At 48.2% G+C, this 27,290-nt stretch overlaps 1 protein-coding gene and 1 long non-coding RNA gene across 18 annotated transcripts in view; both read left to right on the plus strand.

The window, feature by feature from the left end:
- The window catches only part of ZNF438 (zinc finger protein 438), a 197,735-nt gene extending 196,424 nt beyond the window's left edge, over positions 1-1,311 (plus strand). For all 17 annotated transcript variants that reach the window (XM_061436214.1, XM_061436213.1, XM_061436211.1 and 14 more), the window contains one exon: positions 414-1,311. In XM_061436214.1, the coding sequence (XP_061292198.1) occupies positions 414-1,032 (619 nt within the window). In that variant the 3' untranslated portion in view covers positions 1,033-1,311. The remainder of the gene's footprint in view (positions 1-413) is intronic.
- Positions 1,312-3,262: 1,951 nt separating this feature from the next.
- LOC133259128 (uncharacterized) lies at positions 3,263-9,520 on the plus strand. The gene is made up of 3 exons (XR_009740272.1): positions 3,263-4,726; positions 7,143-7,283; positions 9,014-9,520. It is a non-coding gene; the product is annotated as an uncharacterized LOC133259128 (long non-coding RNA).
- Positions 9,521-27,290: the final 17,770 nt, after the last annotated feature.

Raw genomic sequence — 27,290 nt, forward strand, 5'->3', positions numbered from 1 at the left:
TAGGTAAACTGTACAAAGTGCATTGGGTGCTTGGGGTTAGGAAGGGCCCCCTGAGGGGTGGGGACAGTCATCTCAGCTGGACCCAGTGAGTTCCTGCAACACTTGGTACCTCTTGCTCTCCTGGTGGGCACACCTGTTGCCATGGTAACCAAAGAACAGTTAGCTCTTGGAGGAGATGCATAAAGGGGGACCCTTTTGTGAAGTGGCCCTGCCAGCCTGGGAGGTGTGAGGCCCCACCACACAGGCCTGACATTGACCTTCTCCGGGGCCTCTGTCTCCCACACGGTCTCTACTCTCCCTGCCTTCAACCTCCTCTTTGGTGCATGGTGTATATGTCTTAGAGCCCAGAAGGCCAGGAGCTGTTAGGAGAAGTTTTTCAGTGAGGTCTGACACATTCTCTCCCCCGTTTCCAGGGAGACCAAGTCCAGCCTGGAAGAAGACCTGCTAATGAACCAGAATGACGAGGCCGGGTTCCAGATCAGATGTGGTCGCTGTCAGATCACTGCTCAGTCTCTGGCTGAAATCAAGTTCCACCTGCTTTCTGTTCATGGTGAGGAAATCCAAGGCCAGTTGCCAGAGGAGAGCTCACCCTCCTCCGGAAGCAGACCAGCTCACGGAGAACTAACTAAACAGGCTGCTCCTTTCTGGAAACGTCCTGAGAGAAGGAAGCTGCTCAGGCATCATCCCTCAGCTGGGGAGCTCTGTGCAGTCCCCAGACTGAAAAGACAACTGTACCTCCATCATCAGAACAACGTGGAAACCCTCACGAAACAGGAACGAGCCCAGCCAGGACCCAGTGAGCCCAGAGGCGACCCCCAGGGCCCCAAGTGTCCTGGCCCCCAGGCTGCCCTCCCCCTGCCCCAGTCTGGCTTTAACTGTGTCCTTTGTGTGCAGATACTAGGAAGCAAAGAAGAGCTACTTCTGCACTGGGAGCGGCAGCACAAGTGTGAGGACCCCCCCAAACTGTGGACAATTTTCAGCACGCTCTCCAGCCAGGGAGTTGTCCAACTTTCCAGCAAAACCGGAAAATGAAACACGGGGTCAGGAGTTAGGAAGAGGTGTGCGCTTTCAGCTGCCTCTGTTTCGTGGAGGTGCTTAAACACCAAAATCCAACAAGTTACGATCAGCATTAAGTAGCAGAAGTGATTTTTGTACATAGTCTTATTTTATTATAGAATATGTATGTACATATGCTCTTGATGCATATTTTTCTAACATATACAGTTTTACTTGAAAATCCTATGTCCTCTGACTTTTATTTCAGATTCAATAAAAAGATAAATTTGCAGACTGAAATGAGGTCTATTAGGCTGTCCTTCAGATACAGTTTTTAGCAAAAATATGTGTTTATGTGTGTGTGTGTGTCCTGTGTTCATTCACATATTTTCTGTTTAAGTAGATTAATGTGATAAATTTCCAGTGGGCAAAACATTTCAGTCTCAACCCTGACATACTGTTGATCTGTATCAAATTCTCTGGTTTATTTGAATATGCCATGGAGCAGCATAATTAATAAGGTTCTCATCTATCATAATTGAAAATCCATGTTTTCAGGACTTTGACTTTTTAAAATTCTGTTTTCTTAAAAGCACATTCCCCTGAAGATGAGATGCCAGTAAGTCTTTATACCGACAAAGTGCTCCCTATCAAAGTCATCAGACATTTTTTAGGACTTCAGCTAATAGAGAGACCACTTTTTTGGGTAAAGAGTTATTCTCAAAAGGTCTTTTGAGGCAGAAAATTTACAACCCGAGGAATGAACAGGGTGCTTCAGCCCAGATGCCGAGGTGTGAGCTGCCTCTCCTCCCTCCCCAGGAAGTGCTGTCGTTCACCTGTCAGTTTTAGATGTAACTGTGCCTTTCAAGCTCAGATTCTCTTTGAAAGTCAAGAGTAAATGATTGCCTCTTAAATTCCTAGGATATTAACTAGAATCAGAAAAATCACTGTCGGAAGTCTCTGGCCATCCTGACTGCAAAATCGTTTTCTCGGAATGGGGGAATTGGAGCTCTCAAGCCATTCACGTCCCAGCCTTTGGCTGAAAGCGCCATACTCGTGGCCAGCCCAGTGCCCAAGGCTGGGCCAGGGCAGAGTCATAACAGTTTTCTGTGTTAAAGGAAGTTATCTAAACCGAGGAAGAACTAAATTCTAATTGACGAGCTAGTAGATCTTAAGTTATCTTTCTTAGCGTCTCATTTTGTTTATTTTTAATTGGAGGATAATTGTTTTACAATATTGTGTTAGTTTCTTCTGTACAACAGTGTGAATCAGCCATAAGTATGCACATATCCCTTCCCTCTTGAGCCTCTCTCCCACCCACTCCCCATTCTACCCCTCTGGGTCATAACAGACCACCACCACCATCGATCACGCTCTACCTGGTCTTAGATAATATCAGACCTATGCTGTGTGGTGTTTTAAGAACTCAGTCACAGGACAACTTTACCATTCAGCACAGCATCTAGTTTGTTTTTGGAAGAGTGGTCTCGAAAACAGTAAAAAAATGAGATTTACCATGAATACTACTTGAGTTCAAACCAAGAAACTTGAGTTTAGCTCTAAAGTGGCTCTTCAGCCCCTCTAAGCAGTGTTTTTGAAATACTGGCCAAGAAGGCCTCGGGCAGAGGACGGGTCTGGAGGATGGTGGGGGCAAAGGTGCGGGGACAGAGTACATCCACCCCGTATGTAAAATCGAAGTCCCCGAAGTCGCAGGGACTCTCTCACCTGTGGCCCATATTCTTGCAGTGAGGGTGAGACAGCAAGGGCTTAGACAGCCTCTGGAAAGAAAGAGAGGGTTAGGTTAGGACGGGGCCAAGAATGCAGCTGGGGAGATGCAGTTGGCTTATCGTGAAGTCCTCGGCCAGGCTCCCCTTCTCATCAGGGTGCTCCCTGAGTTACACTGGGAGTAGCCCAGTACCACCAAGGAGTCTCTGTCCCTTAATGGTGACACTTCCTCCATGGGAATTCTGAGAAGAGGGCGTCTGACTGAGGAGGTGGGAGAAAAGAGGGAATATTTTAGCTAAAGAACTTTGGAGGTTGGCCGTCCTTGGTGGCCCGGTGGCTGGGACTCCACGTTTCCAGTCAGGGGGCCCAGGTTCGATCCCTAGTCAGGGAACTAGATCCCGCGTGCCACAATGAAGATCGAAAACCTCGTGCAGCCAGGATAGAAAAAAGAACTTTGGCATCAGCTCAAATTGACAAGCCAGGCGGAGGCCTTGCCTGACAAGCCTTCCTAGGGTGCAGCCGTGTTGCTGGTGCATCCCTGCCTATGTACAGAAACCAAAGCCAGTAGCGTTTGGAAGGTGCCATGAGGCTCACTGCCTAGGACTTACCTTTCTGGGCTCTACTACCCCTCCAGTAAGATAGGAGCCGTGACCCCACCTCGAGGCATCCGTGGTAAATGGTCAAGGCCACACATGTAAAACGTCGGGCATATACTCCGGCCAGGGAGTAAGTGGTGGCTGATATTTATTATTCTTTTGGCCTAACTTCCAGGAAGAGGTATGTAACGCCCCAGGAGGATCATGTAAAACAGCTCAGGTCAGCCTCCTGTCCAGAATTCAAGGACAAAAACAATGGAGAACCGCAGAAATCTGCATCTTTAAAAAAGTACATTTTAATTTTTAAATAATCAGACTGGGATTTGGATCACATGGAAGTTTGGTAAGTGTCTATTTAATCAGTGAAATAAGTGAAAATGTTAGTTGCTCAGGCCTGTCCAGCTTTCTGTGACCCCATGGACTATAGCCAGTCAGCCGCCTCTGTCCACGGGGATTCTCCAGGCAAGAATGCTGGAGTAGGTTGCAATGCCCTCCTCCAGGGGATCTTCCAGACCCAGGGATCAAACCTGAGTCTCCCGTATTGCAGGCAGATTCTTTATGGTCTGAGCCACAACGAAGCCCTTTTAATCAGTACCAAGAGGCAAAAGTCACTGAATTATTTCTATTCCAAGCTGCACGTTGGCCACAGATTCCCTTTATGGCCTCCCCTGGCCCTGATCCAGCTGTCAGCACAGACCCCACCCAGTGTCCTGATCTTGACAATGGACTTGTCATGTTCCCATGCTGGACCATAAACCTCCTGAGGGCAGGGACTGTGTCTTTGCTCAGCACATAACAAGGAACACTGCATGATATTTGTTGAAACAATGGATATGTGAGCAACAGCAACACAATCACCCCTTTCCCTTTCTGTGACTAAACCCAGCTTCAGGAGCTCCTGAACTCACAGCCAGGAAGGCACAGAGGCAAATTTGGTCTTAAAAGCAGCACATTCATTTCACTTAAATGTCTTTTGCTTCTTGGAAAGTTGTCCTGGAGCCAACAAAATGAGAATTATTTTTTTCTTTTTATTTTGGCCCTAAATTATTTCTGAAAGTTACAGTGGTTTAGATTTGTATTGTTTTATTAGCTGTCACTTATTCATGTCCCCTTTTGTTTCTCTCTCTTTCTCTGGGCCTCTTCCGGCTCGAGCTCTGCGTCTCCTCTCTTAAGCTGCTCCTCATATGGAAAGCTGTCTCTTCATCACCACGCCGTAAATAATCCAACCTGGGCGCGTTCCATTGTCTTCCCGGCTCCACACTCCCTCCCGCCTCCAAGCTGCCCAGCTCCAGTTTTCTGTGGCCCCAGTAACAGGGTTGTTGGCAATAAATGCTCGGCTTCATTTATTTATTGGAATTCTCAGATCTGGACTGGTTTGCTCCATTCAAGCTGCTGACATGCTTTGTTAGGTACATATTTTATAGACTCCCCTCCTTTGCACTGAGCTCTAAGAAAAAGGGCCCCAGTAAGGATGAAGTGGGATTTAACAGATTTTTAGCTTCAACTTTATACTGACTTCCCTGACATTAGAGAATCGGCAGCTTATCTGGGCTTGGAGTGCAATCCAATACATATTTGAACCACATCCACCTCTTCAGGAATGATCCTTGTGGAGGTGAATTGTTTATTGTAGCTCATATTTGGTCATGGTCATGGTAATCCCCATAATAAAAGTAGAACCTTGGTTTTGCAAGCATATTTTAAACTCGTGTTTGGATGTTAGCTGAGTGGTACATCACATCTTCCATGCTCTGAAATGTGAGAATGTTTCAATGTGTTGCCTTAACCCTAGGAGAAAATTCAAAATCTACTGAAGGAAACCAAATGTGACAACTAAAAGAGAGGTAATGGTTACTTGATCTAATTTTGATGTGAAATATTTACCCAAGTTTGGGGTGTTTTTTTTCCCCCAATGAAACTTGCTTGCATGTTCAAAATTGCCCGCTACACCTTGCGGGTAGTTTAGCCATAAAGAATTCACCTGTAATTCATCCTATTGGATGGCAGTTCTTGCCTCTTTTAGTATGTTCCAGAAACAAAATTGCAAGCAATTAGCATCATAATAGATTATGTTTTGATAAATCAGCCACTAAGTACTACTCAAAAATGAAAGATTCTACCTTCTGTCATTAAATAGGAATTTAATCTCCAGCCAGGAGTTGCCAAGAGACTATCGTCAGGTTCTAAGGGCGTTTTCAGAAACAGCAGTGAACTTGATCTCATTATTGCCTGAGTTGTCATGCAGATCTTACTATAAAATTCTGGCCTCGAAGGAGATCCAGGTGCTCAAACACATGAGCTGCAGGACCCTCCCTAAGCTCTGGCTGTTTCTGGAAGTAATCTCTAAGAGTGCGCTCTTAGGAAACTAACACACTTCCTTTTCCTAGTCTCATCGAAATTAAAGCACCATTAAATTTTTCCTAAAACACTGAGTGAACCAAGCCTTTTTGATAACGGTTACAATTAAGGAAAGTTAAAATATCCAAGAAGACTAAGGTTTTTGAATGGTATTGAATGTGAAATGCTGGGGTAGGGGGAGTGGGAGGGCAGCAGTGTAAAGACATGGCAGGAGGAACTTTCTGATGATGAAAGGCCCAGTGGGGTGCTGTAAGGGAAGTGGGGAGCCTGGATCCAGAGTCCAGGCACCAGAATGGCACTAAGAGTTTGGTACCACCGCCACAGAACAAACCAGATTTGATGTCTGTGTCTATCAAAATGATGTCCAATGTCGGTCAAAATCATTTTAAAATGCACAGATCTTGTGATCCAGGGACTCCAGTTGTAGGAATCTATCCCACAGATATCACTGCACAAGTGCACAGACAGATATGGACAAAGAAAGTCACCCACCGTTATCAGTGAGCAAAGGATGTTGGAGCCATCAAGCCAGCATCCACCGCAGCCTCCCCAGTGATGCACCCCGATGGGATGGAGAAAGTCAAGATAGTGGCCCTAGACAGCTAAAGTGCATATCAAAGGAATGATTTCAGTGAGCCCAGACCTTGCATCTTCCCATACAGAGAGAAGTGCTAAACTCATTAACTTGAGATGTCTGGTTTTCTTCAATTAACAGTCATCATTTGATATTCTGACAACCTGGGTTTGTTTTTGCTCTTGTTTTGCAAAAACTCCTATATACCCCGATTCCTCCCTAGTAGTCCTTCTAAACAACCTGAAAGTCTGTCTCCCTGGCATCAGTCCTTAGTATGTCTACCCCCAAAAATGTAACTCTCAACTTCTAATTTGTGGATTTTTTTAGTCAGTGTAGCTATGTGAAGATGTTCGTGGCAGCATTATTAATAAGACCAAACAGGGACTTCCATGGTGGTCCAGTGGTGTAAGGGGCTAAGCGTGGTCCATGCTCCCAATGCAGGGGTCCCAGGTTCGATCACTGGTCAGGGAACTGATCCCAAGTGCTACAACTGAAGATCCTGCAGGCGCAGGCCACAGTGAAAATTGAAGATCCCATGTGCCACAACTAAACCCGCTAAATTTAAATGTCCATCAGAGCTGGTTTTGAAAAGCTACAGAGCACCATGTGACGGAATACTGTGCTGCAGGAGGAAAAATGGAAGTTGCAGTTTATGAGCCAAAATCTGTATTTCGTGCAGGGAGCAAGGTGCAGAATACGTGTAATGTGCTCTCAGATGCTTTTTTACAAAGGAGGAAGTAAGGGCGGGAAAAAAGGGGTAGATGTGTGCTTGTAATAGGCATAGAAGTCTTCTGGAAGGTGGCTTCAGGAAAGGGGTGCCAGGAGTTGGGAAGGAGGGACACTTCCTTTTGCATTATTAGAATGACTGGCTGCATCTTATTTATTTTTTTCAGTTGCAAAAAGGCTTCACTGGATTAAGCAGTAGCTGGGCTGGCATTGTCTGGGAAAGGCCTCAGCCACGTGAAGACGGGAAAAGCCATCGGACCCCTGAGCCAAGCCACTGCTGCCTGACAGTCCCACACCATGGCCCACAGGTATAAAAGTTCGATTTCCTAAAAGTAATATAGTCTATGTAATCATGCATTTTGCATCTTGAATGTTGCGTTGTTATGTCTTCTTTTAATTCTGGATCCTTCATACTACATTGATCTTATAACCCACCAGTGAGCAAACACAATCTGACCTAGACCGACTAGCCACCCCTCCCTGTCCCTGCGTGGTCCTTCCTGTGGTGATCTTGAGTCTCTGCTCTCAGGGGCCTGATGAAGAACCTTCACCTCTCCCCAGATTTGCATTGTGCAGGCCTTCTGAAGAATGGCCTCAAGCCAAAGAGATGACTAATGCTGGGAAGTTCCAAGGCTCTGTGGCCACTAAGAAGGCCTTTGGTGCTTCTAGAAGCATCCTGGAGGCTCCAGAGTTCCCTTTGGAAAAGGGTGAGGCCATAGCTCTCTTTACATCTCTGATTATTTATTAAAGATAAATTCCTGGATGTATATATTTTGGATTCAAAAGATATTTCTAAGACTCTTAATGCAGATTCCCAGGTCACCCCACCAAAGGGGATCACACCAATTTTCTCCACAAACAGTAGAGCATTTGCCTCCCCATTCTAGCCCTGGCCAACACAGAAAGCTATCTTTTACCTTTGTATTTTCCAACTTAATCTTTCAAAGTTATTCCACCATTATCTTGTTTTGAATTTTTTTATTATTAAGGAGGTGAACAGTCTTTAAAATTGGTCATAACATTTCTTCTTTTGTGATTTGTCTATTTTCTATTGATGCCTTCATTTAAAAATTAGGTTGTAGCTCATTTGTTTATTACCACTCAATGCTCAGGACTTCTTAATTGTCTAAATTCCTTTGTACTATTTGGTTTCTTAGCTCTTGGGTTTCAATTATTTTATGGTCCTTAGTTAGCTTTGACTTTCTTTAATTTTCTTGTCTTTTACATGTATCTTTTTAAAATAATGTCTAAGCTTTAAGTTTCTTTTCTTTTTTCTTTTCATTGTTGTTTAGTTGCTAAGTCGTGTTTGACTCTGCGACCCCATGAACTGCAGCACACCGGGCTTCCCTGTCCTCCACTATCTCCCTGAACTTGCTCAAACTAATGTCCATTGAGTTGATGATGCCATCCAACCATCTCATACTCTGTCGCCTCCTTCTCCTGACCTCAATCTTTCCCAGCATCAGGGTCTTTTCCAATGAGTTGGCTCTTCACATCAGGTGGCCAAATTATTGGAGCTTCAGCTTCAGCATCAGTCCTTCCAATGAATATTCAAGGTTGATTTCCTCTAGGATTGACTGGTTTGATCTCCTTGCTGTCCAAGGGACTCTCAAGAGTGTTATTCTAGTTACTTATTGTCATTGCATCTTTCCTTTTTCTTTTTTAGTTTCTGTCACTTAGGAACCCAGGGACCTTGCCACCCAGCTGGGTCTCACCCTGAGAAACTCTTTACGTTTCTATTGACTAGTTACTGACTCTGGGTTTGGGTTGAAATTGTCTCTCATTGCTCATCCTAATTCACATAAAACAGTGCAGCAGAAATCCAGTCCTCGGAAGAGGATGCAGATTCTGATGGCGTGGGAACCTTCTGGAACCAGCAGCCTTCTTCTCCCCTCCTCCCTCCCTTCTCCCTGCCCCCCAGCTCCTCACCTATGCTGAGAAGCCCACGTCTGGCCAATTTTCCTAAGGATGTGCGTATGACCCCCTCCTTCTCATTCTCCTGGCCTCACTGTCCTGTCAAACATCTGCCATTTGCTAGGCCTGCAGAGTAGCTGGGTCCTGAGGATAGAACATGGCTGAAGACAGAACTGGTTGGACTTCAAAGTCGTCTGTATCCTTCCATCATCTCCAGAGAGTGATGCTGAAATTAGATCAAGCCTCTCGTATGTCCGGCCAAACTCCTGCCTCCTCCATGTCAGACACTCAGCACCGCCGTGAGGACAAATGCTGCTTGTCAGGCAGCTGTCACTTGGCCCAAACCACTCAAAGGTAACACCTAGTTAATCACCTTCTCCTGTGTGTATTCCTCAGGGGGCCGTCATTCTCAGTTTCAACGTGTTGGTATAAATAAAATCAGTCTGATTCCCCTTTTTACAGTGGCTTAAATCTGTCCCAGGTTGCCCAAAAAAGTATTTATGGAACTACCCACGGGTCCTCCAGGGAAATTTTTCACATCAACACACAGGCCTGAGCGCCCAGCTCATGTGGAGACCTGCACCCTAGCCCACTTGGGGCTCCCAGGCTGGCCCAGAGCAGCACTGGTTTGGGAAGGTCTCCCACACTTCCAGTCACGTGGGTTTACTGCGAGGCATGGCTACTGGCTGTACTTTTCCACTTACACATGGATGGGAGCATAGGATCTGACTCTCTCGTTAACAGGAAAAGACACTGGGAGAGAAGGAAATTGGCAGGTACGGCCAACGAGCCTGTGCTTTCACGTTGCTTTGACTTTCATCATTACACTAAAGCACTACCTCAAACATCTTGATCATCACAGATGGAAAATAAAAACCTCAGTAATAATTGTTATAACTCTGAGGGCCTTTATTATTGGGCAAGAAGACGGCCAGCTCATGCCAGTTTGACAACAAACTTGTGCTTTTTCTGAGTTCAGGGTAATTCATTGGGGATTTTAGCCCAGTTGCAAATGGGAAAATTTCCCTATCACAAAATTCATTGCCTCCCGGTTGACAGTCCCAGGAGGGAAATCTCTGGGCCCCCAAGCTGAGCGATTCGCTCAAGGGTTGAGACAGTAGTAGGAAACCACGCTGTCTTGACCCAAGGTTTGCTCTCTGCTGGTGACGAGAGAGTTTGGGGCTGCAGGGCCATCAGAAGCAGCCAATTCAGAAATAGCAAAAGGCCTTCTGCCGTAACAAGGAACTTAAAATAGGCTCAGCCAGACTTAAGCATACTCAGGCATTAATAGTCTTTTAACTTAGTGGGGGAAAAAAACCACTGAATTTCAGTTGGTGGCGAGGCTGATAGAGGAGGTAGATGAAAGAGCTGCTTCTCCTGAAGTGAGCCTGTCTGACTGAATTTCAGGAAAACAGGCTAACGGCTCTCTTTCTACGCCTGCTGGCTGGAGGTGTGATTTGCATGGACCATGTTCGTCTGCTCTGCTCCACTGTGAGGTTTGAATTAAGCCTTTCACATGGGCAACTTCCCTGGCAGTCCAGTGGTTAAGACTGTGCCCTTCCACTGTAGGGGGCATGGCTTGGGTTCCATCCCTGGTTGGGGAACTAAGATCCCACATGCTGCATGTTGAGGCCAAGAATAATAATAATAAACTTTTCACACTGGGAAGTCCTATGGTCCAACTTGCAGCCAATTGTTAGCTGAGGGCTACCAACCTCCTACTAAGTACAGCCTGACATGGGTGCCCAGAGAGCCAGCAGCAAGCTCTTACATCATCCCGATAGTACGTCAGATTCAACAACATCTTCGAGAAAATGTCTTAAATGGACAACTCTTCTAGAAGACCATTAAAGTAACATTAGCAACCACTGAAAAATCTGAAGCGTGTAGAAAATCCTGCCCCCACCAATACTGCATGGGCTGTATTATTCCCCCCCTTTTAAATGAGCATTTAATCATAAAACCACGGCTTTATGGCCAAGCCATTCTGAAGACGTACCATCCAGGGAATGCAGGTGGAGACAACTCCGCCTGGCTCTGAGAGCCCACCTCGAAGCTGGGCCTCTCCTGGCTCCCAGTCCTGTTCTCTCCTCTGTGAGAAGCACCCTGCCCCCATTCTACTCTGCTGGTCTCACCTCTCCATCTGCCCCGTGGTTCCTGTAGCCACTCACACGTGGTTGCTGGAGGTGGGGCTGTCCCCTCAGAGGCCCCAGCTGTGCTCCCAAGCCAGCCTCGAAAGGCTGAGCCCTCCTCCTCAAACAGGGACATAGTTTTTTACTGGGTCCCAAACTGGGAGGTAGCCTTTGATTGCTTTCAGGGACGGTCTGTTCTTTGTTTAGTCTCTTTTCTGCCCGCCCTCAAGTCAAGCGCATGGAGAGGTGCTGGGGGCCACCCTGGCTCAGCCTCCCAGCCTCCTGTGAGCTCTGTGCCCCACTTCACCACTTCCGGGTGAGCCCTCAGTACCTGGACTTGCAGTCTAGGGGGTCACCCATCCCAGGCTCGCTATCACCCCCTGCCTGCCGAGCCCTCATTCTTATGCCCTGACATCCCCAAGACACCAGCAGGAGCTGCCCCCTTCCTGTTCCCAAGCCCATTTCCCCCCCTTATCTTGTGATTCATACAAATGGGCATGGAGTGGAGTCCCATCTTCATGGGTGAGTTTGTTGATGAAAAAAAAAAGCACAACCTGAAAGTTGCCAGTTATGTTTTCTTCACAGGTCTTACTAAAGACTCTAGCCCAGGGATCAGCCTTTCAGATCACTCTGAGGGACTGTTCCAGAGAGAGAAGGGCAGATATATAGCTGGTTTTGTTGAAGAAGAAAACATAGTCAAACATTAAAAGATGACTTACAAGAACAGACATCTCAGGTTAAGGATGATTTTACTGCCTTTCTGTGTATGGGAAGGTGCAAAAGTCTGGGCTCACTGGAATCATTCATGTGCATCTTCACTGTCAAGGGCCAGTATTTGGTTTTCTGCATCCCAAGTTTGCCTCACCAGGGGCGGCTGCAGCAGCTGATGGCTTGACAATGGGCAGTATTCCTTGTTTACTGGAATGGCAGCCAACATTCTTTGTCCACAAGTTCTTACCTCCTAAGGAAGGAAGGCTAAAATCCTCAACTGTCAAACCTCCTGTACCCGCAAGAAGCCCACTTTGCTGAGTTTTGCAAATATAGTGCTATCAAGTGATTTACACAGAGTTCAAGAGACAAGGTAACACTTGTACAAAACGTATGCAAAATGCACATTCGTAGTAATTTTAATTAAGGGGAGGCTGAAGAATGAGATTTAAAAGGAAACATTCAACCTACACATTCCCAGGATAAAGTGGGGACAGTGCTGGTTTCCAGAATAGAATGAACATTTAAGCAGTTCAGCTCTCACTGGATCACCTGTTCTGGCTCCAGGAGCGCCGGAGGGTCACTTCTGGTAAGTGAAATGCAGGCATGTTGAAACTCCACTGAATGTCTTCATGGAATCATCCCGCTATGGGGTTGAGGAAACCTGCTGAAAATTCTGGTTTTCTAGGTAAGTTGTGCTGCTCGAGTTCAAGGTGCTGTTTCTTTCATGGAACTTGATTAGCGACTAGTTAAATGGAGGAAGAGTTGACTCGTTGGAAAAGACTCTGATGCTGGGAGGGATTGGGGGCAGGAGGAGAAGGGGACGACAGAGGATGAGATGGCTGGATGGCATCACCAACTCAATGGACGTGAGTTTGAGTGAACTCCGGGAGTTGGTGATGGACAGGGAGGCCTGGCGTGCTGCGATTCATGGGGTCGCAAAGAGTAGGACACGACTGAGCGACTGAACTGAACTGAACTGAAATGGAGGAAAAGAGAGTCCACAGCACAGGTGACCACAGGGTTCCCACTGCAGACAGTCTGAAGCAGTTAAATGTGTGAACCACACTGTGTGTTTCTGGGGCTGTAGAAGGGATGACCTTGCTAAGCAGAAAACACAACACCACAGCCAAGGCCCCCTCTTTGATAAAATGTACATTCCCTTCCTGAAGCAGGAAGCATCACCAACTCAAAAGTCAGCCCAGGACCAGTTTCTCCCAGGGACTGACTTCTTCCGGGGAGGAGAGCAGGGCACGGCCCCACTGACCACGGCCAAGTATGATTTATTAGTGGAGGGAAGGTCGGAATTGAACTTCACCATTGGGAGTTACTTGCATTTGAAAGCAATGCAGTCAGCAGTCCATCTTTCAACACGGAATGTATTTTCTCTACTTTTCTATCTTTCTGATGAATGAAGGGCTTATGTAAGGTGAGGGATTGGAAGCATCAGCAGCTGAAGCTCTGAGTAGATCTGCTGGCCAGGTCAGGCTGGATGGAAAAACCCAGGGGCTAGTTCACATTGTTTCCCCACCAAATTCACTTCAACAATGAACCGCGATGCTCTCCCAGGTCTGCCGTGAGCGGATAGGGCGAGTTCCCCGCCCTCCGGTTCTCCAGGCTGTTTTGAACAAGGTCTGCTAATTAAATTCAGTTGCTTGCAATTTTAATGTTCCCTGTTTTCCACAGAGCACAAATGTATTAAACTCATTTTGTCTGTCATCCAAGAAGAATTGGAACTTGCATTTTTATTACCAACTGACTTGTGTTCACCTTCATCCTCGAATTTTTTTGAAATGTTTACAATGTAATTAAAAACAATCAAGTCAAATTATCTGTATGAATTGGCCCCTCTGGGGAAAGATGAAGGAGCAGAAAAGGTGCCTGCGATGACATCATCTTTGCTGAGCATCGCTGCCTCCTCACACAGAAATACATCATGTAACTGGTCACCAAGAGCGTTATGTAATGTCACTGGTGATTTGACAATTACAGAATATTGTAATTAAATGTTCGAATGCTCTCATACGCTCTCCCGTTGCAAATGGTTCTGGAACTTGATTAATTTCAGCATTTAGAAGGGCCCTGGATTGGGTAATGTTGTTTCCTGCCATGCACACCTCCAGGGAAAACTGTGATCTGAATCCTGAAGTCAGACCGAGTTACACTCTTGCCTCTTCCCCACTGTAGCCATAAGACAAAGCGCTTTTTCAGTCATGGCTCAAGCAGGTTTGTCAGGTGTCTCGGGCTCTGCCTTCCTACTGCCAACCATGAAAAAGCATTCCCTGGGAACAGTCGCATGATAGAGAAGATAAATGATAAATGATAAAAATGATAAATCCACACAGGCAGGGCCACTGTGCGAGGTGCTAGGCACAGTGCTGACTCAGCATTGGGGCTTCCTGGACCTGGTTAGGAGCCTGACCGCGGGCTTTGATGGTCACAAAGAGGTAGGTAGCTGGGACATCATGGAGCAGAAAATGAAACCACTGTACTGAAATGTCAGAAGGGGAAAAAGGCTTCCCACAGAATTTGCCTTCGGGCTGACTGACTGCAGGAGCAAATCCTTAGATAAGCTGTCAAGTAAGAAATTAGCAAGCAGGGGCCACTGATCATGTCTCCTTATTTTTAAAGTTAGTTTTAACGACACCCCAAACATATAGAAACCACGCTCATGCCTTGAGTTTCTCCTCCAGAGAGTCGAACATTCGGTAATACTGCTCTGCAGACTTTACCCCTGACTTTGGTATTAAATAAACACCCACCAACAAATGAAAACCTCGGGGCTAATTAAGATCAAGCAAATGAGTTGTCAGAAGAAAACTGCCTTCTCTTCTCTGGAGGATGGTTGCCAGTCTGTTTGCTTTGGAGGATTTAAACAGCTTTGCTCTACTGGGCAATAAATGCAAACCCCAGATTTTTTGCAAAGAATATTGTTTTTAAGAAGGAGATTGGGGAATTCCCTGGTTGTCCAATGGTTAGGACTCCTTCAGTTCTGCTCAGGATGCAGCTTCAATCCCTGGTCAGGGAACTGAGATCCCCCATGCCATGTGAAGCAGCCAACAAACAAACAAAAAAAAGGGTGATTGTTTTTTGCACTTTCCTCCCTAACTTAAAGTGGGAAGTCTCTGGCACACAATATAGATGCCAACCTCTTTACCTCTCTTAATTTGTAAAGCCATGGAACATTAGGTTCACAGCGTCAGAGGTGAGGACCAGGGGGGCCAGGTCATTACGATGAAGCCTGCGGGACTCTGAGCCCCTTGCCAGTTCTGACACCCAGTACCCCCACCCCACATGGGGTTGGCTCATCAGCATCAACTCTGCATAACCTGCCCCTTCTTGTTTCTCCTGCTGTCCAAGTATTAATATATCTTTAAGATGAGCCCAGGGGCTTCCCTGGTAGTAAAGAACCCACCTGCCAATGCATGAGACTCCAGTTCAATCCCTGGTCCGGAAAGCTGCCTTGAAGAACTGAGCCCATTCACCACAACGACGGAACCTGTGCTCTAGAGCCCAAGAGCGGCAACTACTGAAGCCCACTTGCAGAGCCCGTGCTCTGCAGCAAGAGAAGCCACTGCAATGAGAAGCCTGCGCACCTCAACTAGAGAGCAGTCCCTGCTCACTGCAACTAGAGAAAAACCTGATCAGCAGTGAAGACCCAGCACAGTCAAAAATAAATAAATTTATTTAAAAAAAAAAAAAAGATGAGCCCAAATCCCTCTGTACAATTCCCCCAAGTTCAGCGGCTACTGTCTGTGGGGTCACAAAGAGTCGGACATGACAGAGTGACTAACATTTTCATTTTCTTGGAGCAATAATTAGCTCATCCTTTCTCATTCGTGCTGGTCCTTTATTAGCCAAGCAGAGCACGGCTGCCCATCATCCTTGGTGTTTACAGGGGGGTGTTACACTGGAAGTGACAATGCTTCCGAGGCGCTCACTTCCAGAGGGAGACACCACCACCACCCCGGGGTCAGAAGGGAGATGGCTGCAGCCTCCTGTGCTGAACAGAGCCCGCCTGGACAGGCCTGGAGCTGGACAGCCCACGCTGTCCTCCCTCGTGTGTGAGCGGAGGTGTTGGAACATTCCAGAATGTCTAGCAGCCCTGCTCTGGGGTCTGAACAGAGACCACAGGAGCACCTAACAGCCCAGGGGAGGACATGGACCATTGCCATCCACCAGGAGGGCACAAGTCGGGGGGCCATCCTGAAAGGGAGGTCAGGAGAGGTCTAGGGGCCAACCAGGCTGCCCTGGACACGAGGGAAGGCAAGGCTGATTTCGTCCCCAGACTGAGGCATCTTCGAAAAGGAAGCGACTCTGGGCTCCCGCAGCCTGGAGAGCCGGTTGAACCCAATACCCGAGGTTCTTGTTAAGCTGGCCCCAGTCAGCTGGCAGCCCTGGGTACCACAGGGCAAAAGCTCTGTGGAGCACTGTGGGCAAGGGAGAGGGGTGGAAGGGGTCAGAGGACATGGAGGAGTGTGGAAAGTGAGTGGAGAAGCTGAGGGTCTCCAACAGAGAGGGTTGGGAAGGCCCAAAGGGAAAGGCCAGTTTGGAAGGACACCAGTGCAGAAGGACCCTTTATAAGGGGCTGTCCAGGCGGGGCTCAGGACCCAGCCTCCTGCTGCTTCTGGCCCCCAGGCCCCTGCCGGATTCAGCACGGTTTCCCTTTTCTTGTCTAAATTAATTTATTTGTTGGCTTTGCTGGGTCTTCGTTGCTGCGTGTGCATGGGCTTTCTCTAGTTGCAGAGAGCAGGGGCTGCCCTTTAGCTGTGGCACATGTGTTTCTGATTGCTGTGGCTTCTGTTGTTGCGGAGCACAGGCTCTAAGGTGAGGGCTCAGTAGTTGTGGCACACAGGCTTAGTTGCCCCGTGGTATGTGGGATCTTCCTGGGCCAGGGATCAAACATGAGACCCCTGCATTGGCAGACAGATTCTTAACCACTGGACCACCAGGGAAGCCCTCAGCACTGTTTTCTGAAATAAGCGATGCTCAAGCTAAACTTCATGGCAAATAGGTGGGGAAACAGTGAAAACAGTGACAGGCTTTATTTTCTTGGACTCCAAAATCACTACAGATGGTGACTGTAGCAATTAAAAGACACTTGCTCCTTGGAAGGAAAGCTATGACCAACCTAGACAGCATAATAAAAAGCATAGACATTACCTTGCCAACAAAGGTCTGTCGGTCAAAGTTATGGCTTTTCCAGTAGTCATGTATGGATGTAAGAGTTGGACCATAAAGAAGGCTGAGCACTGAAGAATTGATGGTTTTGAACTGTGGTGTTGTAAAAGACTCTTGAGAGTCCCTTGGACTGAAAAGAAATCCAACTAGTCAATCGCAAAGGAAATCAGTCCTGAATATTCATTGGAAGGACTGATGCTGAAGCTGAAGCTCCAATACTTTGGCCACCTGATGTGCAGAACTGACTAATTGGAAAAGACCCTGATGCTGGGCAAGATTGAAGGCAGAAGGAGAAGGGAACAACAGAGGATGAGACGGTTGCATGGCATCACCAACACGATGAACATGAGTTTGTGCAAGCTCCAGGAGATGGTAAAGGACAGGGAGGCCTGGCGTGCTGCAGCCCATGGGGTCGCAAAGAGCTGGACACGACTGAGTGACTGAACTGAACAAGCTAAACCAAATCTCCATCTTAGTGCTTCAGGGGAAAATCCCATTAGAACCTCCGAAGCCCAGTCGGATTTATGACTGGAGAGGGCCAGATCTGTGGGGATTGATCTGTTTGTTATGCCTGCACCTCCTCCCTACTCCCAGCCAGCCCCCAGCAACTGGCAGGTTTACACTGAAACACCCTGAGCTGGGCTGAAGTGCAGCTTGCTGGAGATGGTGGAGATAAAACAGGATTTAAAGGCAATGCATTTTCTACTGGGTACCCTTATCTGGATTAACTGCTCTGGGTTTTCAGCTGTGCGTGGATGTGAAGGATAATTACCGTCGCATGTTACCTGAGATTGCAGGGTTGTGTTCCAACTAATGACGCCACGAGAACCAAGCAGTTGTTAATATTTAATCAGTCTCTGGGCTTAACAATTGGATAAATGAGGTGTGTAATTACATAATTATAAAAGACATTTCAGATAGGAATGGCTGGTACTGGAATTAATACCGAAGGTAAGAGCTGGTGGAAATACTGTGCCAGGTCATTTCAGAAATATGACCAAAGACGACCCTTCAAGGGGAGGGTCTCCCTTAGAAAATAATGAACACAGATCAAAAATCTTTTCCAGCACGGACTTTTTCTCTTCAGTTCGGACTCTCTATGTGGAACATCAGGCCAAATGTTGTATTGATGTCACAGAAAACTATCCCTGGAATATTTAAACAGAACCCAGGAGGAAAGCTTCAGAATTTTCTTAATTGCATTCTAAAGGTGAGTGATGTATAATGGCTAAAGGTGCTGATGGAGTTTTGCATATCTATTTTTCATTGTTAGTTGGCATTTAGGAGAGGCTGCCCAGAAGTCAGGCAGTTTACCCATGAGCCACCTTCATGGGGCCGCAGCTCCCCATGCTGGGTGGCACCTGTCTACCAAGGGAGCAGCCCGCATTGTCTCTGCTGAGGGATGGTGCTGGCATCCTTGTGTGCTCTACCTGGGGCTCCAGGTTCTCTCTTGTGCTCGTGGCTCCTAAGTGGACAGTGCCATCCTAACTGGGGGCCTCCCTCCACTGCCAGTGCCTACAAAACACAGTTGAGAGCCCATTAAAAGCACCCAGCACATTTTAGCACCCAGCTGGAGCTATGATCCACCAGGACGATGGCTGTTCCATGATATGAGTCTGAGTGTGTGTGTGTGTGTGTGTGTGTGTGTGTGTGTGTGTGAAATTTATTATGGGAAAATCCATAGTCCTCTAGGGCCATTTGTCAAAGTTGCAAACTCAGCCCCTCCCCTGGCTGCATTCCTGCATCGTTTTAGAAATCACCCGGATTCACCTGGGCCAGCACCCTGAGGTGAGTTATCAGCAACCCAGTCCACCCATTCCACTCTGCCCCCCATCTGGCAGCCCAGCCTCCATCCCTCCTCCTGGGCTTGGGGCACCCAGGCTATGCCTTTCCTTCTTCCTGACCGTGGGAAGGATGATTCCTAAAATCTCTTTTGTGTCTCACCTGTGCAGCTTCCTAGGAGGCCAGCAGAAGCGCTGGGGAGGATCCCGGGTCTCGGCTGTGGGTTTGGGCTACTGTCCCTGATCGCATGCCTGCTCTGGGTCTGGGACAGGATGGAGTGAGTAGTTCAGTTCAGTAGCTCAGTCATATCCAGCTCTTTGTGACCCCATGGACTGCAGTATGCCAGGCTTCCCTGTCCATCACCAACTCCTGGAGCCTACTCAAACTCATGTCCATCACGTCGGTGATGCCATCCAACCATCTCATCCTCTGTCGTCCCCTTCCCCTCCTGCCTTCAATCTTTCCTAGCATCAGAGTCTCTTCCAATGAGTCAGTTCTTCCCATCAGGTGGCCAAAGTATTGGAGTTTCAGCTTCAACATCAGTCCTTCCAATGAATATTCAGGACTGATTTCCTTTGCAATTGACTGGTTGGATCTCCTGGCAGTCCAAGGGACTCTCAAGAGTCTTTTCCAACACCACAGTTCAAAAGCATCAATTCTTTGGTGATCAGCTTTCTTTATAGTCCAACTCTCACATCCATACATGACTACTGGAAAAGCCATAGGTTTGACTAGACGGACCTTTGTTGGTAATGTCTCTGCTTTTTAATATGCTGTCTAGGTTGGTCATAGCTTTTCTTCCAAGGAGTAACTGTCTTAATTTCATGGCTGCAGTCACCATCTGCAGTGATTTTGGAGCCCAAAAAAATGGTCTCTCACTGTTTCAATTGTTTCCCCATCTATTTGCCATGAAGTGATGGGACCAGATGCCATGATCATAGTTTTCTGAAAGTTGAGTTTTAAGCCAACATTCTCACTCTCCTCTTTCACATTCATCAAGAGGCTCTTCAGTTCTTTTTCACTTTCTGCCACGTTCATAAGGGTGGTATCATCTGCATATTTGAGGTTATTGATATTTCTCCTGGGAATCTTGATTCCAGCTTGTGCTTCATCCAGCCCAGCGTTTCTCATGATGTACTCTGCATAGAAGTTAAATAAGCAGGGTGACAATATACAGCCTTGACGTACTCCTTTCCTGATTTGGAACCAGTCTGTTATTCCATGTCTAGTTCTAACTATTTCTTCCTGACCTGCATACAGGTTTCTCAGGAGGCAGGTCAGGTGGTCTGATATTCCCATCTCTTTCAGAATTTTCCACAGTTTGTTGTGATCCACACAGTCAAAGGCTTTGGCTTAGTCAATAAAACAGAAATAGATGTTTTTCTGGAACTCTCTTGCTTTTTCAGTGATTCAGCGGATGTTGGCAATTTGATCTCTGGTTCCTCTGCCTTTTCTAAATCCAGCTTGAACATCTGGAAGTTCATGGTTCATATACTGTTGAAGCCTGGCTTGGATAATTTTGAGCATTTCTTTGCTAGCATGTGAGATGAGTGCAATTGTGCGGTAGTTTGAGCATTCTTTGGCATTGCCCTTCTTTGGGATTGGAGTGAAAACAGGATTCCAGTCCTGTGGCCACTGCTGAGTTTTCCAGATTTGCTGGCATATTGAGTGCAGCACTTTCACAGCATCATGTTTTAGGATTTGAAATAGCTCAACTGGAATTCCATCACCTCCACTAGCTTTGTTCATAGTGATGCTTCCTAAAGCGCACTTGACTTTGCATTCCAGGATGTCTGGCTCTAGGTGAGTGATCACACCATCATGGTTATCTGGGTCGTGAAGATCTTTTTTGTATTGTTCTGTGTATTCTTGCCACCTCTTCTTAATATCTTCTGCTTCTGTTAGGTCCATACCATTTCTGTCCTTTATTGTACCCATCTTTGCATGAAATATTCCCTTGGTATCTCTAATTTTCTTGAAGAGATCTCCAGTCTTTCCCATTCTATTGTTTTCCTCTATTTCTTTGCATTGATCACTGAGGAAGGCTTTCTTATCTCTCCTTGCTATTCTTTGGAACTCTGCATTCAAATAAGTATTTCTTTCCTTTTCTCCTTTGCCTTTAGCTTCTCTTTTCTCAGCTATTTTAAGGCCTCATCAGACAATCATTTTGCCTTTTGCATCTCTTTTTCTTGGGGATGGTCTTGATCCCTGTCTCCTGTACAGTGTCACAAACCTCCATCCATAGTTCTTCAGGCACTCTGTCTATCGGATCTAATCCCTTGAATCTCTTTGCCACTTCCACTGTATAATCGTAAGGGGTGAGTAGAGAATCTCCTCAAAGCACCCAGGAACACACACGTGCTGGACACATGAAGTCAGGTGTCTGTTCCGGTAACACAGTCACCCAACTTTACTTGGATCCTTGCACGTAGGACAGATTTCAGATGTGAGGATTTCATCTTGCCTAAGCAGGGAGACTCCAGTTGGAAGGCCCTGGGTGGGGTTTGGAGGATGGAGGGGAGGAGGCCCTGATTCCATGAATCTTTTTTTTATGAGTGTGGCCACAGCTGTGGTGTCTCTGATTCTCCCAGGGCCCCGGGTGGGACTGACAGCCTCCGCCTGGAGACAGGGCCTGGCTGTGGGGGCCTGGGAGCTGGGGCTAGGCCTGAGATGCCTCCTCTCTGGGGCTGGCTCCAGCCCGAACCAAACTTATCAGTCAGATCCTTTTTCTCTCCGACTGAAATATTTATCAGGTTTTTTTTTTTTTTTTTCCAAGGCCACTGGAACTCAGGAAATCTTTCCCAGCGCCCTCCCCTGGGGCCAGAATCTCTTATCATGGAGCCCTGCTCTGGGGCAGAGCTGCTGCGGGGTGGTGGTGGCTCAGCTGGTTCCCGGGTCTGTGGGTGGCTTGGAGGTGGCACCACTGAGGAAGCAGAGAGGCTTCACAGGCCCAGTGTCACGCTTCGGGGGAGCTGCGTGGATGGGGCTCCCAGTGCCAGGGGCCGAGGGCTGAAGACAAGCTGACGAGATGGACTCTGACAGGATGGAGCTGTGATGCCTGTGGGAGCAAGACCATCCTTCCCTTTGTTTTCGCTCTCCTCTCTGTGCCCATCCCCTCCCCATCAATAACATCCTCCCCACCCCACCCCCCAACCCCCACCCCCGGCCCCGGAGGAAGTCAGCAAGTGTGGTGGGTGTTCCGAGTGAGGATCCTGCTCTCCCACCTGGAAGCTGGTGGGATATGGGGATGTTGGGGCTGGCAAGGCTGGGCTAGTCCCCAGACAGTCCTGTGTGAGCCTCCTCCCCACCCCCACCCCCACCCCCAGCCCCGCCCATCCCACTATAGGGAAGCCCCGCTTAACCCCCTGAGAAGTGGACCAGGCCGCAGGACAGCAAGGAGCTACCGTGCAGGGCGAAGCCCAGGCCGCCTACGCACCCACCCCCAGGCCTGCCCCTCTCCTCCCCTCAGAGCCAATCAGAGCAGCAGAGGAGGCGCCAGCAGCAGACACGGCGGCATCAAATCTGTGCTCAACTAAAAATGTAAATTGTAGGACTTACTTCCTTGGTGGTCCAGGGGTTAAGACTCTGCGCTTCCACTGCAGGGAGCATGGGTTCCATCCCCGGGTGGGGAACTGAGATCCCACGTGCATGCCGCGCAGCTGGGGGGGGGGGGGGGGAAAGGGAGGCGGGGGGCGGAATTGTTCCAAGGATGCTGCTTAGTACAATACATTTCGTAGGGCAGAGCACTGGAGCAATCGATGTGCCGCCTCGTTTTGCATGGGCTTTGTAGCTATTCACGTTATTCCAGTGGATAATATTCCACTGAAACACACACGGTAGCAACCCCCACACTGTTTATGCTCGTTGGACACAGGACTCTCCAGGAGGAAACCTGTCCCATAGCAGGACAGGGATAAAGGGAAGAGCCTAGAAGGGGAACAAGCTGAAATGGACCGCATCACCTGAAAACTCAGCACAGGGGAGCCAAGCTTTATCCCTCTGATGGACGAGGGCGGAAACCAGCCCTATCTGTTGGGGAGGACTCTACTCCACAGCCCAAGTTGGTTCCCACCTGCCCCTCCCCTCCCCCTTTCCCGTGTCACTGTCCCCATCTTCTTCTCTCCCTCCATCTTCTTTAGAGACCTTTTGACGCCCAAAGCTGGTGGTGGCAGCCCTTCCCACTCCTGCCTTGACTGTAACCTGCATCGTCATTTCCATCTGATGTCCTTGGACGAGATTTCCTCCATATTTCTCTCCAGCGCCGCCCAACCCACAGCTGCAGCCTCTGCCTCTTCACCAGCCACCACACCTCCCCCTAGCTTTTGAAAGATGTTTTACAGGCAAAATTTCCCAAGAATTCTCGAAAAATAGTAAATCACTAGTCACCCAAAGAATCTAGGAAATTTTCTTCGGCTCTTTGATAGAAAAAATTTTACTGCCACAGTCAAATTATTTGCTTGCTTCTCATTTTTCTCCTCATGCTAGAATATAAGTGCCCAGAAAGCAGCCCATTTATTTGACTTCACTTCTGTGTCCTGGAAGGTGCCTGGCATAAAGCAGAGCCCAGTACTATCTACTGAGGGATAGAGGAAACTTATCTTGACTTGGGTCAAGTTCAGTAGCCCCGTGCATTTGAGACTACATCACTCATTTGAGACGTCGCTCTCCACACAAAATGTGGTGATGCAATATTGCCTCTGAACTTGGGTGAACTTGGAATCAAAAGGAAGCTGTCCCCTTAATTTCCCATAACAAACAAAGAGACTTTGCTCCTTAACTCCGGCCATCCATCATTGGCGTCCCGCTCTGGGCGGGGGCAGATAAAATGCACTTGGCAAAGAGGGTCGGGTGTCTGTAGACCATCTGCAGACCTTGCGGCAGGAGTTAATAAGCCACACTAACCAAGTTAGTTCTGGGCCTTTTGCTTTAAAAGCCTCATCCTACTTTGAATACAGAGACCCCAAACAGGAGGCAAATGCTCATCTGGGAATTCCTCTTGAAATTCTCCAGGAGTTGGTTAATGATAAACACAGCCCTAGCGAGTAATGGTTCAAGGAATGCTTTCTCCATCACATATGTTCCTGGGTTGAACATTTCTGTTTGCTCTGGCTTCTTGAAGTGGGTTCCTAAAAAATATCCCCAAATATATTCATAGAGGCAAGACTCTGAGTAAAAAGATCAATCCAAAAAGGCATTTAATCAAAATCAGTTGCTTTCTAGGCTGAAGACTGAGAACATGGCCAGGGAAGGGGGAGAGGGGAAGAATGGATTCAAACCATTACCAACTCCAGCTCATTTCAGTAAAAACAGGCAGGAGGTTGAAAGCAAGTTTTAAAACTTGCTTTGAATTCTCCCAACATGACTCAAGGGTCATCATTCTGATGCCAATTTGCAATTTGTTTTTTAATAGGTGGATGAAAGCATAATCTCCAAATGAAGAATGAAGACATCTGACATGTGTGTGAGCATGAAGTTGAAAGGGGCTCTTCACCAAAATCTGGACAAATATTGGAACGCATATTTGGGGCAGGGAGGTAATGTCCAATGGATCTGTTGTATACTGCATCTGTGTAGTGAGGGTGGGGGAGGAAATAGGATTTAAAAACACAACCGTCTACTTCAGAGACTTGGGTTATAAAAGCATAGGTTTCTCTTTCAGGAGTCTCTGAAGTTGGAAAGTATGAATTACATACACTCATTAAAACTTTTTATGTTAAATTCAAAGAGTAAAATTAGAAGGCATGTTAATGATCCCGCCATCCAGCAACTGGCCAACAGATGTCAGAGCCTTATGGTTAAGAGATTACATGCTTCGAGCCGACGATTTACTGTATGCATCCCTGGCTGAGAGGAGGTGTAACAAACATATCATCAGACACAGAAAATATGCAGCCCTGGGAAAGGGACGTGCAAATCGGACTGCCAGTGATACTTTCAAAGCGGCACATTTTTCCACTAAACCGTTATTTCGGAGAGTTAGTGGTTTTTTTTTTTTTTTCCTTTCCTAAGAATGAAGAGTTAATCTTACCCAAGCTTAGAGCCAGAAACCTGTCATATGAAATCCCAGTGAAGACCGACATTCTTTCCAACTTCCTTACTCACTGTGGAGCGGAGTTTTCCAGTGCTGCCCAAACTAAGTAGCTGTCGGACGAAACGGAGCCATATGTCACCGCTCTGGGGGGCTCTGGGACTCCAAACTGGGGACAGCTCTTCCTGGTGTGTGGGTTTCTTTGTTGGGGGGGGGGATTGCCACTTGGGGAGCATGAATAAGGAAACCTGAAAGGCTGGGAAGGGCTGGGCAGCTGGGGTTCCCAGTTTCCAGGACACCAGATGGTCACGGGTTTGGTCCTCTGTAACGGTGCCCAGCACACTGATGGAAAGTGTCTTGGGCTCTAAGCCCCACGCCTGCATATTGGGTGCTTCCCCCTCCATGGCCTCTCCCCTCCTCTGGGGAGAGGAAAAGCTGCAAGAGAGCTGTGAGCAGAGATGTGCCCATGGGAGTGGGAGAGTGCACCCAGCTCCCCATCATCCAGAGATGAGCGCAGGGAGATGGACACAGGCCGCCCCTTCTATCCCATCTTCTTACAGGAGCAGGGGAAGGGCGTGGTGACACGACTCTGCTTGGTCTGAGCGGCCAAGCGCCTGTCCCTTCTCCAGATTGCCTGCAGCACTTTAATTCTTTCTTTGGGGAACCAGGAAGGGCTCCACTGTTTTTCTGGTTTCCAGGGTGTGCTCCACGTGTTAACCAGGGCTGGTGGGAATGAAACCACTTTGCAGCGTTCTGGCAGCAAACACAGCTGCCTGACCTTGTGGGGACTGAGAGAATGGTGGATCCAAGAAACCAACCACAAAGCAAAATCTGGGGTATGCACCCTCCAATCACACACTTCCTGCAGAGGGGCTGCTCAGGCTGGAAACATGCAAATGAGGGAGAGTACCCAGGGCCAGGGGGTGAGTGCCTGCTCTCCTGACCAGTATCTAACCAGTACCTGCTGTGCCAGCTTCTGAGCCAGCCCCTGGGCAGAGAAGATGTACCCCCACCCTGGGGGGGTTCTCACAGTCTGGTGGGGAGACACACCTGATACCGGGGCCCCCCCTCCTCTGAGCTCAATGCTTCCCACCTGCCATCTGAAGTCCCTGTCCAAGCCTGCAGTGGGCAAGCCTCCAGCTGCACCTTCACCTGACTGTTTCTCAGGAGGCTTCCCTGGGGTTCCAGCCAGAAGAGGAGACAGTCCTCACATCACCACTCAGATTCCCCCAGATGGTGGTCCTTCGCCCTGTCCCCCCACCCCTGCCCCCAATGACTGAGATCCATGAAGCTGGGACAAGGTAGAGAGGTGAGTTTCCTGGGGACCTGTGATCTAGTTTGAAAACTGTGAAGCAGCATCTTAAGAGGCCCGTGGGTTTGAAGAGTGCACTTCTCTATAACGCCCAGGATAGGCAGGGTTTTCAGGTGACGAACTTGCATCAGCATTTACTTGGTGGCAGGCGTTAGGTGCCCACGTGGAGAGTGACTGACTGGATGGGTGATCATCCTTGCTCCTCTTCCCAGGGAATCAGGCAGATGATGAAGGCAGAGAAGGAAACCATGTGGTTTATTAGAAGGGAAAGTGCTACAGAGAAAGAGGAATCAGGCAAGAGGGAGCAGACATGGCATAGTCATTATAAGCGTGACCGTGAAGGTGGCCATTAAAGCATGGACTTGGAGGAAACAGTCTCTCAGGTACCTGGGAAGTGCACGCCCAGTGGAGGGACAATGGCCCTGAGGTAGAAGCCCCATGGGCTAGGTGGAGGAGGGGAGAGTGTAGGACACGAGGCCAGGGGTGCAGCAGGCCAGCTGGGGTCCTATGCTCTGAGCCAGGTGGGGCTCCGGGGAGGCGGGAGGGGATGCACAGGGTGAGGGCTGGATCTGTGGAGCGGGAAGCAAGGGCAGGCCCCACAGCAGCAATCCCAGCAGGAGGAGGCTCCTGATCTAGATGCCAATTCATGGTAGACTGGATGTGATGAGTGGAAGAAAGGAAGAAATCAGGGACAACGTCCAGGGCATCAGCCTGGGGGGTAGGCAGATAGGCTTGGCACCAATCAAGGGGGTGTGGCATTTTGTGGTGGTGATTGGGGTGATATGAGACACACATTAAATACCCATGTGACAGTGTTGGGTGGGCAGGAGTCTAGAACAGACAGAGGTTGGACTTCACAGGACAGAGATGGTTTTCACGCTCCCAGAAGGCTGAGCTCACAGAGGAGTGGACATGGCTAAAAGAAGCCAGAGGAACCTGGAAACAGACAGGGTTAGACTCCCTTTATCTTCCAGTGTCCAGAGAAGTCTCTGTTCAAGGCTGCAGAAAGGGGTCTCCCAGCTCCTCGGGCCCTGGGAGATGGGTCCCCAGCCCACTTGGTCTTGTCTGCCGGGCTTCTTCCAGGTCAAGGGCAGCAGTGATGGCCTGTCACTGAATGTCCCAAGGGACCCGGGTGGGCGGGACGCTGCACACTGACCCACACGACCCCCAAAGCTGCCAACCAGACAGCGGTGCCCAGCGCAGCCCCATCCGGCCGGGGCTCCAGGCACACAGGCAGATGGTCCCCACAGGTGGCAGC

The sequence above is a fragment of the Bos javanicus genome, chromosome 13 (genome assembly GCF_032452875.1).
Source record: "Bos javanicus breed banteng chromosome 13, ARS-OSU_banteng_1.0, whole genome shotgun sequence".
Lineage (NCBI taxonomy): Eukaryota > Metazoa > Chordata > Mammalia > Artiodactyla > Bovidae > Bos > Bos javanicus.